The 12,777-nt window shown below is 41.2% G+C and overlaps 1 protein-coding gene across 4 annotated transcripts in view; it reads left to right on the top strand.

The window, feature by feature from the left end:
- igsf9ba (immunoglobulin superfamily, member 9Ba) overlaps positions 1 to 12,478 on the top strand; it is a 65,881-nt gene extending 53,403 nt beyond the window's left edge. The window contains exons 17-21 of one of the 4 annotated variants that reach the window (XM_079353692.1): positions 318 to 363; positions 1,156 to 1,242; positions 1,938 to 3,563; positions 7,505 to 7,635; positions 7,721 to 12,478. In XM_079353692.1, coding sequence (XP_079209818.1) covers positions 318 to 363; positions 1,156 to 1,242; positions 1,938 to 3,563; positions 7,505 to 7,635; positions 7,721 to 7,929 — 2,099 coding nt within the window. In that variant the 3' untranslated portion in view covers positions 7,930 to 12,478. Of the gene's footprint in view, positions 1 to 317; positions 364 to 1,155; positions 1,243 to 1,937; positions 3,564 to 5,558; positions 5,602 to 6,403; positions 7,636 to 7,720 lie in introns of those variants that run through there. The other 3 variants (XM_079353694.1, XM_079353695.1, XM_079353693.1) reach the window with 3 other exon arrangements.
- The last annotated feature ends 299 nt before the right edge of the window (positions 12,479 to 12,777 follow it).

Genomic DNA, 12,777 nt, shown 5'->3' with positions numbered 1-12,777 from the left:
GACATTGGGGGGAATACTGAATGGGTTACTGCCTTTTCCAGATGTTGTGTTTAAAATGAATTTTGATCTAAGGCAATTAAAAAGGGAGATACATAAATACGAGACAACAAACAACTACAAAGAATTGCATAAACACATTTAAACAGACTCAAAAAAGAGCAGACAATTAAAAACAAATGCAAAGGCTGTCACATTTCTACAGAGAATCGCACAATGTCTGCACAGAGAGAAGAACACAACTATAAGTGCTTTAAAAATTACAGCTTTTTCTTACGGGGCCTGTATACTCACAGTCATGTGTTTTGTTGTCCTCTCAGATCCTCCATTGTCGGTGACACACTTCAGGAAAAGCATTGAGTCACCGTAAGTAGAGTCAACAAAGGAGCCCGTGCAGTCTGCCAGAGGAGGCTGCTTCTGTGCATGTTCTAATGCACCTTTAAACATATTTCCTCTTCCTGTGCATGATTTTAAATGCTAAAAAAAATCACTATAATAAACAGTGAAACTGTTTAAAGAGCAACCAGTTAAGTTTATTTTGAAGCAAAAGACACCTGGAAACCGGCAAGTATATTTTAGCACCTTATTATGGCACACGTACATGCACACACTCCCAGTACGGGTTCTCCAGTGAATTTAGATGAGAGCTTAATTTTTAAGTTTAATCTATATAAAAGGTGTACAAGAGCATGAACAGTAGCAGCCTCTAGCGGATGGTGGGCAAATAAAGCAAAGTTCAAACAAGCCACGTCAGCATTTTAAGCACATTACCAGGAGTGTCCAGGCTGCAATATGTGTATTGATTTTTGATCCATCTGTATTCTTTAACCTCAAACGCTGTGTGCTTTCTGCATGGTTCTAAATGTTAAGAAATGCTATTTTTTGTTAAGCTGCACATTAATTGTACAGTATCTGCTACATGTGTGTATTTGTCTTGTCTGTGTACATGTATGACCGCACTACAACAACAAACGAAGATAATTAGAGACAATAATATGTCGAAATCCCATTCAAGAATAGATTATTTGCCTTACACTTTAGGTCAATCATTTGTTTAGTCTGATGAAAGGATCCCTCTAGATCAGGAAGTTTTCATTCTCCCTGTTAGTGGCATAGTCAAAGATGAACCAGGCCCATGTCATTTGTCTCCCATCGCAGGCCTCCTCTCACCCCCTTGCCAGGGGTAGAGCCCTGCTGGGACGAGCCTGCCAGGAGCAGTTTCTTGCCCCCGCCCGCCAGCCCCCTGTGAGTGCCTGCCTGCACCCAAATACAGAGTGTGCTTTACTGCACTGGCTTGGCTGCATGGTTATTTAATACATTGCATAGAAATGATGAACTGACAATGACTGTTTTAGTGAAGCCTATTTGCATGCACAGACTTTCACGCACCATGCAGGTATTTAAGTGCATTAGCTCAGCTGCATGTACGGTTCAGTTCAGTGTACTGTATATGCACTCTTATAATGTATGTTACCTGATGCATTCAGGGACTGAGTAAGTGTCTACTATGCTGCTCCTGGTGTGGGCAAATGAGGCCTGGTTAATGTCATCTGCTTTCCTCACATCAACATTTGGTGCAGCATATGGAAATTAGTCTTACGTCTGCTCAAGAGGGTGTAGATTCAAGGGATCTGTGGTACTGTTGTCATGGTTGCGTCATTGGTTCTTTTCTCATCCTGTCATTCTGGCTTGGTTCATACTGCTGTGCTATCAGGATGCTGCTGCTACCATGAACTGCTCATTGTCTTAATGTAGTTCCTTATGCCTTTTAGAATGCTTTGGCTTCGTGTTGTTTCACGTGTTTAGTTAGTTGCACTCATGCATTTTTTTTATCTCGGGCATTGGAGATTTTTCTTTTGTTTAAATATTTTCTTGCTGTTTAACTTTAGGTTTTGTCCTTTTCTTTTTGAATTAAGTCTCATGTCTGCATTTTCTATAAGGTTATCTTCGGGGAAGATAAGTCCAGAGAGCTCTCCTCCGTCTCGACCCCGCTCTTTTTCTTCGGATGATTCACACGGTCCAGGCCTGTACGTCAGGAAGCTGCCCAGCCCTCAGAGAGAAAGAGACAAAGAGCTCTCCTTCTACAAGAAAACCAAGCGTGCCATAGCCAGCAAGAAATACAGTGTGTCCAAGCACGAGGCTGAGGTCACCACACCGATTGAGCTGATAAGTCGCGGCCCTGACGGTCGCTTCGTCATGGAGAGAAGCCCGCCACATCGCCGCATCCAGGGCTTTCCCTTCGCAGAGGAGTCTGACATGTACCCTGAGTTCCGGCAGTCTGATGAGGAGAATGATTTTGACCCCGGGCCTCTGCCGCCCATCATGCCCACGCTACGACCACAACTCTCCCCAACGTCCTCCAGCCTGGAGTCAACGCAGCCCCCCAACTACAGCCCCCGCCTACACAGGCCCATGGAAGGTATGAGCTTTGCAGAGGGCAGTGCACTTCACGCCTCAGGGCAGGCCCCCGCCTCCCGCTACAGGGGCTTTCCCCAGGGCCCATTTTATGGGTATCTAGGCAGCCGCGGTGAATCAGGGATCCCACCACCATTCTACATGCCTGACATCAGCCCGCGTAGCTCCGCTCTGTCCTCCCCCCCAGGCACCGCCGAGGGGCCCTTTGGTTACCCCTCCATCCCTGAGGAGAGTGGAGAGATGGAGCATCATCAGTACACCGCCTCTGGCCATTCTCTGTCACACACTCACAGCCCTCCTCCTCGCTCACCTGAAAGCTGGCAGCCTCATGAGTTACCCTTCCTGGGTCTAGAAGGTCCACGGTTCATATACCCACCCCACCATCCCTTACATCACCACCAGGACCTCCCTGACCCACCATCATACTCTCCTCACTCCCTCCCCCCTAGTCATCTACACTACCCTTCCCTAAAGGATCCAACCAGCCCTGGACTCCTACAGCTGGAGGTCCCTATGGCTCCCCCGGGCAGAGACCGGCCCCTGGGGCCTCCGGTTAGGCGTTTAGCTATGCAACAGGCCCAAAGTCTCGGCCAGCTCAGACACACGGCCCACGGTGTGGGTGTACCAGTGTTGCCTTACCCTGACCCGGCAGCCCGCACAGGGAGCCCAAGCACAGCCCCCAGTAGTAGCCCTCAGTCCTGGCTCAGCCCGAGGGCGGGGCGCCGGGCAGACCCCAGCCTCCCCCCTCTAGTACTCCAGCCATCCCGCCTCTCACCTCTTTCACAAAGCCCCCTTAGCACTCAGCCGGGCTCCCCAGACATTCTAGTCCGGCCCCCTCCACGCCCCAGCATCCTCCGCACCTCTCGGTCTTTGGAGATGTCTGAGATCACCCTGCAGCCCTCGGCCACTGTCAGTTTCTCCCGGAGGTCCTCCCTGACCACCTCCCCCACTCAGAGTCAGGGTGCCAGGCAGCCCAGCCCCAGTTACCACGCCCACATGTCGTATGCCTCTACTGCAGCCAGTTACCCCTCCCAGTCCCCCTCTCCCCCTCTGGAGGGCAGGGATGTGTTCGGGCAGAGGCCATCCCAGAGAAGGACAGAGGAGGAGATGCTGCCCTCAGAGCCCTCTCAGCTCCAGATATCAGCCTCAGGGTAGGTGATCCACTCCAATAGAGAATAGTCGCACATTTATATATAAAGGGGAGACTTGTCTCCTCGTCTGCTCTCAGTTCCAAATATCCTCACTATTTATCCAGTTTTACTTCATTAAGACACTATTAAGATGCATATTGCACTTTAATATGCAGAGGGCATGTAATAGCATTTAGCACCCATTGTATATATTCATAAAAATGAAAGTTACCTAAAGCATGTGAAATCTCAATTTGATAATGTTTTGTATTTGTCATTGATAGCTCGTTTAATCTGATTAGCTCTACACAACAGAGACATACAGATAAAAAGTTCAGATATGCAGTAGTAGAACGGTGTAGTAGAAGTACCTCACCCCCAAGTTTACTGTTATTAAAGATGTGCTTTTTCTTCAGTCCTTAGTTTTGAACACTGAAACGTTGAACTGTACAAGATTTCACTGATTGATAAAAGTTTAATTTGAACAGCTTTGCCAAGTAAAAATGTAATTTGTGAATCATTTCCAGAAGTTATATTAATGCTCAACTTGCTAACAAGTAAAATATTTGCTGAACCATAACACTGTTCTCACACTTTATTACATTCAGAGAACATTTTCTGATAATTCCACCTTCATAAATACTTAATACTTGTAGGTAATGATTTCATTAAAAGTAAAACATGTTCATACATTCTTTTTGGGTAGCAATCATTAAGTCATTGTTAAAAAAATTAGTTTTTGGGTTGCCAGGTTGGAAATTGATTAAACGCTGTGAAACAATGGATTACAGCTTCTGTGCGTCAACAAAGTCAAATACATTTGCCAAGTGTGCTAGATTTGTGGCGAACATTTGCAGTACTGCACTGCCAGCCTTCAGTCCTGCTTGCAGGTTAACTGCTGTTTATACATTACTCCAGCCAAAAATATTGCTCGGGTCAAAATACTGCCAATACTGCTCCACCACACAGAGATGCCACTCGTCCATTGTGCTGGTCAATGGGTGGTCAGTGGGATCTTTGAGTTGATGTTGGATTGCACAAGGACAATATACTTGGGCAAGAAGTGGGCACACCATTTCGGCAGTCAACACTGGTAATGGTGATTCCCAATTAGGCTATAATTGACCCAGATTGGCCCAACTTCATGAAATCATTCAGGTTTCCAAGTTAGGAAACAGATCATTTCAGTGGCAACCGACTGTATTTGCCCCTTAACCCATTTGTGTTCGGCCCCAGTTGGATGTGTTGACTGAGGTCTCCTCCACAAGGAACCTCAAGTACACATTCTGCAAATAAGTAGACTTCAAGAGAGAAGAATTGCCTACAACACAGACCAGAAATGGTAATATCACTAAGTGTGATTTACAGGTGTAATCAAAAGGAATTGTTACTCTTTCTGTCATTCCATTTAGAGGGTAGCTTTAAAGGCATTTTTCCTTACAAACATGCAAGAGGATTGTGGGAAAGTTGTTTATCATGCAGCTTAGATCGATCTTGGGTGGAGGCAAGCCTGACCCTGGCAACCCAAAATATATTATGATGGCTTATAAAGCAGTTGTAATTCATACATTTAATGTCAATAATGATTGCCTTATCAAATATTTATTCCAAAAAAAAAGTTTGATCATCAACCAGTTTCTCCTGATGATAACCACAAGTAAGTCTCATATGAAAGTTATTTTCCTTCGGCAGTCAACAATCTAATAGAAGAGTCCCTCTTTGATACAGGTTATTAGAAATAAACCAGGAGCTTTCATGCTACATTCTCGCCTACATGAAAACATAACTGAGACTGATCTAGTGTTAAGCCCATTGGCATTTTTTGCTGCACACATTCCTGCGCCCCCTCACACCCACCTCACAACCCTAGAAGCTACAATCACACAATGGCTAAAGCCATGAAGCAGAGACTTGCTCCTGCACTATCACTGGCCTTTAAGGGAAGGTAGCTTATAGGGCTGCTGCTGCTTTATAGAGGGTAAGGGTCTTACGTGATTTGTTTTTGATTGATCTCAGCTATCTGGGCAGCGTTGTGACCCGGTCCCCTACGCCGCAATAGGTAAGGGTCGGACCCATGTCTGAGAGGGGAGGGGTCAGCAGGGGGAGGGCTCTAATCACTCTCTCCTTTAAAGGGGAATCGCTTTGGGTTGTGCCTCTGTGCTGGATTCAAGTGAAGTACGACTAATGGTAATAATGACTGCAGGACACATTTGTCAATACACTTTCACGGCACAGTAAGCCTGCTGTGGCCTCGGCTGCAGTAATTAGGCTTGTGAGCAAGCAGGAGGAGTGTTTTTGGACTGTGGAGAAGCATTTTTGTCTTTTGATTGTTTGAATACAGACATGTTTCCCTGCATCAAAAAATAGAAGAACATCTAAAAGCCTTGAATCAATAGAGGACGCACATGAATGATAGACTGGAGTATTCCCCTTTAAAGTTTTGTTCCATGTGCAAAATGCCATGCATGCATTCTCTAAACTTCTCTCTATGACCAAACAAATAACAACAATTCTCCAACTAAATTCTTTGTTACATTCGTTGTCCTAAGTGCTTTCGTTTTTTCTGTCATGTGACTGTTTTTAATGGCCATTTCCTCTTCCTGTCATGTGACTTGTTCTTTAACGGCCATTTCCTCTTCCTGCCATCTCCTCCCGTCAGCATGGTGAAGCCTCTGTACGCAGTGTTCATGTTTATGAAAGTGTGCTGTACAGTGTTCATGTCTATGGAAATGTACGCTCTTTAACACGCTGTGGCCTCTGCACACAGTTAATGTGATAATGGAAATGTTCTCTATCTGTTCAGGAATTCTCACATTTGTCCCCCCCTCTCCGCTAATGGCTCTCAATCTCTCTCTCCACAGTGACAAGTCATGGACAGCGTCTCTAAAGCTTTGTGTTTCTATGCCTTTTTAATCCATACATGTTTGGCACAACAACCTGACTTAATGCAACATTAAGTCAGGTTATGACGCTGCTTGTATTTAGTTCTTTCAAATGCCCTGAATCAAAATGAAGCCGCTCAAACCTTGACTTAAATGTTGAGAGTTTGTGAGGATTTTTGGATTTCAATTAACTTTAATGCATCTTTCTAAGAGAGATGGACAACAAAACCCGAGTATTGGTTATGAGGTAAAACTGCTGATCTACAAACTATGAATGTGACAGTACTCCTATTAAATGTGATTTTTGTTTTCTTTTAACAGACTGATCATTGTTTTTTGTTTTTTTTCATTAAATGTAGCAAGTATCACTCATGAAATGAAAATAGTTTCCAAAGTGTTTTTTTTTTATAAACTACCCACACATGCAGAAGCATCTTCTGAAAAAAAAAAGCAGAAATAGGTATTTGAAGAACTTCAAAGTGATGCTCAATGAGTGTCCATTGTTACAGGAACTGTTATTATACAGTTCCATACATTATTTTCATTTTATGAGTTTTATACAGCAAGTAGACCAATTCGTCCAGCATCTCTTAAGCAGTCACTATTTAAAGACCCAACGCTGAGTGAGCTCAGAAATTGTCATTATTGCCTAAACCTGACATGAGCTATGAATACAAAGTTTTTCATTTTGTACCACAATTCTACTCCCTTCAATTTTTTTTACCCATAATTCTTGTAAATCCTGCACTGGGTCTTTAATGTAATGATTGTTTGAAAGGGAACTCAGCTAGCCAATAAATTCAACAAATCCACTGCCATCTTATATCAACTTCTTTCTCCATGCCTTTCTGTCTTTCTCTCTCTACTGCTCTCTTTCACGTTCATTGTCTAACTTTTCTCGTCCATCAATGCAGATAGTAAATGGAAATTCACCATCTTAAAGAAAGGGCTCTCAGTAGATGTTCAAGAGCTCATTAAATCATAAGATAGTGTCAATTTGTACAATTCTGAGATGTACCTGAAGAAGCTTGTTGGATTAATGCAGGACTATGTTTGCTGTGCTGTCTCTGCTCTTCACAGGGAACCTCTAGGTGCGTCTAGTGATCCTGCCGGGTCTGAGAGCTTACCAGCACTGCTACAACACTGTATTACTAAAGCCAAGGGTGTGGCCACTAACAACAATAACAACGCAACCTCCGGAAGGAGATCAGGTTTGTCCAAGTATGAGAGAAAAAAAGGCATTAGTTTAATGTTTTAAACATGTAAGTGATGTGACTCTTGTGCTTTTCCCTTAAGGTGTGTGTCCCTCTCAGACCCAGCAGCAATCTCAGACACCCCAAGAGGGAAAGGATCTCAGCCTCCATAGAAAGAGGAAAAAGCAAAAGAAGAAGAACCCCTATCTCTATTTGACCTCCTTACTGCACCGCAGGAAGTCCGAGGAGGATCAGACAGGCATTCTGGCCAGTGCAGACTCCGAGGGCCCAAATTATGGGACTCTACGCTGACCTGTGTGCCCACCAAGCCATTGGACTCGACTTAACTGACCGCCCCTGATAAAAAAACAAAAAAAAACAAAAAAAACAAGCTCAACTCTTCTTGCTCCAAGCTAATACTTTTCTTATAATCTCTAAAAAGTTTGTTGTTTCAGGAGCGGGTGGGAAAATCCAGCTGAAAACTCCTGGAGGTTGGAAAACTTATTTGAAGACAAGAACTATGGCTTTCATAGTTGTTGCCACTACTTGTCTCCGAGGAATTTGACTTGAAAATGGACTTATATAATGTACATAACTAGTAAAACAAGGGAATTAAGCTTCCTCCTACAGTAATAAAAATGTGTTGATTGAGTATGTCGCAACACGTTAAAGATTTTTCACTCACTGGTCATTGAGGGGTCCATATCTTTAGGTTTTTCAGTGATACAGTGTACTGTGAAGCCTGGTGCATCCTCACACAGGGACATGAGTCTACCTTACCTACAATACAAATAGTGTCAGTATTTAAACACAGGGTTCTTACCACAAAATATACCTCAGAGTAAACGCAGAGTTGCTGTAATTCTTGTGGTATACTGTACGTACTCAACCTTTTTACATAATGAAACATAAGACTAAAAAGGTTTATATCTGTCACACACACACACATACACACGCACACACACACACACACACACACACACACACACACACAAACAGCGCTCATTCAGATAGATAATATGGCCTAAGTGTATCAAATTTCAAATGCTTTTTTTCTATCATTAATGGCGGCATATTGTGTTTGTTTTGATTCATGATCCAACACCAACCACTAGACAACTTTCTTAATTTTAGGTGCTTGGCGGCTCAGTGTGTTGACACTTATCGTCTTAGCAACATGTTAGTACCCAGGCCGTAGCCTTCATGAGACAATATTGGGACTCACATGCTCATCAGAGGTTGGACTTGTTGGCTTTAGAAGAACAGGGTGATGAATTGTGAAGTGTACTGTCGTATATATTTCATTATTAAGGAATCATTTGTGAAACATGGCACGTGTCGAGGTGCCTTTTTCTGCCTTTTCTCTCTCGTTTTTTTTAAACATAAACTGCCTTTTTCCTTTGCCTTCTCATACTTTTTCTCTCCAGGGGGGAGTGAGAGAATCCGATACAATGTGTGTTTTTACTTTCTCTGCCAAGGACAAATGAGAGAAAATGCTACGGAGGATGCATAACTCTTGTTTATTTTATTTTTTTTGTTTATTTATCTTTAAACGGATACCTGTTTCAGCTGTGTATATCCAAGTAATAGGACAGAATCAGAAAAGACAAATGAGAGGAAGAAAAAAGAAATGTAGACTCAAAGAAGGCAAATAAATCCAGTGGAAAAGTACAGTAAGTGCTGTACATGTTCGGACATAGTGTTAATGTTTAACAAGAAATGTTTAAAGGAGAATGTGATTTGCTTCAAAAAGCTGTTCAAAAGCAATGAGAAATATTCAAAAAATGGCCACCCTGACTGTTTGTATTTAACAACTGTATATTACTTGCTAGCTACTTATCTGTATGTTTGTTAATTTTTCAACACTAACCGATATTGAATGTATGTTTTGCTGTACAGGAAATGAATGTCCCGATGTCACAGTACATTGAATGACTCATTATGTTGTTGGAAGTGCGGCTGCGATTGGTAAGATAAGCAGTTGGCACGCAAAGTCAAAAACGTTTCGCTTTCCTGTAATAACTAACCCGAGCTCCTTTGTTCGTCGACGACAAAAACTGCTGATTTCTTATTAAGGCCTACACCAGTTCAAAAACACATCAGATATCAGTCTATCTGCTACTAACAAATCAGAGTATCCACATGAATGAATCGACTCAATGTCTGCTTAATCTGTAATCTCTTTTGACAAGTGAGAGAGCGGTGATTGCCTGAAAAGTGAGCGTCAAAGTGCATATTCTACTTTAGCAAATTGGTTTCATGTACAGTAAGATATTTGGAGGAAAAAAAATCTATATTTGTTATTTACTGTACATGGTATGTATTGTATTTGTAAAGATAAATCAAAACCATGTTTTACAGGAATCAGTTCTTGTAAGAGGATGTATGAAAAGAAGGGAGGGGTCCCTAAGAAATTAGATTATATATCAAAGTATTTGCTTACAGTACGGCTTTAAGTGGATAATGTTTCTAAAACATTTTAAGGTGCCTCTTTTGTTATATTTTAGCAGATATTATTTTATCTGAAAATAAAAGAAAACCTTAATGTTAGTACCGTACAATGTATTATTGCCATAGCCCGCTGGCTGCACAAGTTAAGTAGTATTTCCTCGGATGTATAGTATGTGAATGCCCATTTGAAAAAGCTTTAGAAGCAGAAGTGTGTTGCCCTATATAACAATATTTCTGGAACTAAGTAATTCTGTATTTCGCCCGTTCATGAGCACACATGTAAATTCACTTCAGATCCGTCGCCTTCAGGAGTCCAAAGCAAATAAAACTAAAGGACATGTTTTTTCTAAGAGTCACAGACATGCTATAGTCATGTAAAAAACGTGCTGTGGAGGAAATTGTGTTTACATTAGTTTGATACAGACAAGTGTGTTAGGGCATAGTTGCTTTGAACATTACGACTTGGTGCTATGTTTAACTTTGTGGTGCTGTAGATTAGAGGTCTGACGATTTTATTTTATTTTTTCTGTTCACAAAGCAACTTCGTGTCAGACACACTCCTGTGTGTTTGAGCAACTAACTCGCTCTGGTAGTCACTATCGGTTCTTATTGTTACAGTTTCATGGTGTGATGACAGTGATAGACAATACTGGAAAATAGTAGTATAACCTTGAATAATAGAGACTTTGCGACATTCAAATGAACTCAAAAATTACCTGTTTTCTATAGTGTGTTTGCAATGTCTGTCTGTGCTTCCAAGGTACCCTCTCTAAAGTATATCTCTGATGATACTGAGAATATTAACCCAGCCTAAAAAGGAGAAACATAAACCTGATTTAGACTTTAGTACAACCCACGGACACATGGGAGGGAATCTGAGAGCATCGTCAGGTCATGAGAAGGGGACATTTTTCTACACACTTCCTGTAGGTCTACCATCTTTGGTTAACAGCACTGTTTTTCAAGCACACTACTGCAGGGAGGCAGGGAAAAAGATCTGTCTCGCATCATCTTGCCACTGTTTTTTGACAATAGATTTCCTACTACAACTGTACAGTATAGCCATGAGTAGTCATCAGACCACGTTTGTATTTATTACTGCTGATTCTCCTGGTTAAAAAGGCATTGATTGGGAAGGCTTAAGTTATCCTCCACATGGGTTTTTACGAATGGATGTTGTCTTCCGGGCTCTTTTTTGCATATTCAACAGAAACATGTACAGTGTTTTAAGAGGGCTGCTTTGGACGTACTGTTAGTTAAATTTTTTTTTTCATTTTTTTTTTTTCTCCAATTTTCTGCTTACATGCTTTTAGGGCATCACTCGGTGCTGGTAGGATGATACTTAGAAACCTATTTGATTTTTTATTGTATTAATCTTGCATGTAGAGACAATACAAAAAAGACTTTAAAAAACGCCTATTTAGCAATCATTCATGGACATCTGAGCTGGTTGTTATTGGATGGAAAATAGAAAAATGTAGTATTTTCTATATTCTCTGTTTTTTCATGTGTACCAGCACTGAGAAACTAGAATGTATTATTATTATTATTGTAGGCTACAATAAGCACTACATTGTTGACTGTTTTAGCTAATGCTCATACTCAAGCAAACCAAGTAGTGCTTAAAAAGGAAGAAAATTTAATACATTTCATTTCACTGTCATCCACTGAACTCTGTGCTGTACATCACATGTTTACATTCTGTATTGTATGTTTATTCTTGTTGTTTTCTTTTGTACATAATTTGTCTCCATAATGGTCTTTAATGTTCATATGTAAATATTCAAAGCAAAGACATTTTTTTACTTTTCTCTTTTTTAAAACAATAACCTGATGTTTAGCTTTTTGTCCGTTTTTTAGACTGTCATTCTGTTCTGTCACTACATCAGGTCTTCTGCTTCAATTAACTTTTCGTTTGTGAGCAATCAATTAACTCATACTGTATGGTGCTGTACCAAAGCCTTATGTATAATATTTGTATTACTTTTCTCTTGTTTGCCACTGCTGTCCAGTGAATTCTGTATTGTCTGAGATCATGTCTTACTCACTCTTCATGTTCAACTGCCATTGATCTCCTTTCTTTATTGAGTAAACAGAAACCTGAATGAACTATGTGATTTAAAAAAAAAAACACACTCATGGCCTGTTACTAACTGGTCTGAATAATAAGTGACAGTCACCATGAAAAACCTTCATAGGGAAAATGCACGGGCTCAATCTTGGTGGCTCATCATGACGTAGACATGGGCCTCGCACATGATCTATGCTCTTATCTATGGCATGTCTGTGAGAATATGAAAGCAGTGATGTATTCATGTCACCATATCATTTCAAATGCTTAGTCCCATACAAAATTTTTCCTCTCAAATTTTTGTATTTTGATATAATAAAAAAATCAAAAGAGGTTTTATTTTTCTCGTGGTCGTGTGTCTTGGAGTTGCTCTAAACCATGTGAGGAGGAGGAGGGTGTAGTTCATGTGCTGAACACAGGGTGTAAGTGTTGGTCAGATGGAGGGGAATATAGTGTGGGGATACACAGGAACTATCAGGCCAGGGTTCTTTTGTACTTACATTCTATAGGACAGCAGTTTAAGAGTTAAAGTGCTCGTCTCCCATAAAATACAATTATGCATTGCACGTCATTTAAATAAAACTTAATTTGGGAAACATATTTATCACAACGTGTTTTTAACTGTTTTCATGTTGTTC

This window comes from Symphodus melops (genome assembly GCF_947650265.1).
Source record: "Symphodus melops genome assembly, chromosome: 10".
Taxonomy (NCBI): domain Eukaryota; kingdom Metazoa; phylum Chordata; class Actinopteri; order Labriformes; family Labridae; genus Symphodus; species Symphodus melops.
This window is presented reverse-complemented; position numbering and strand designations above follow the sequence as displayed.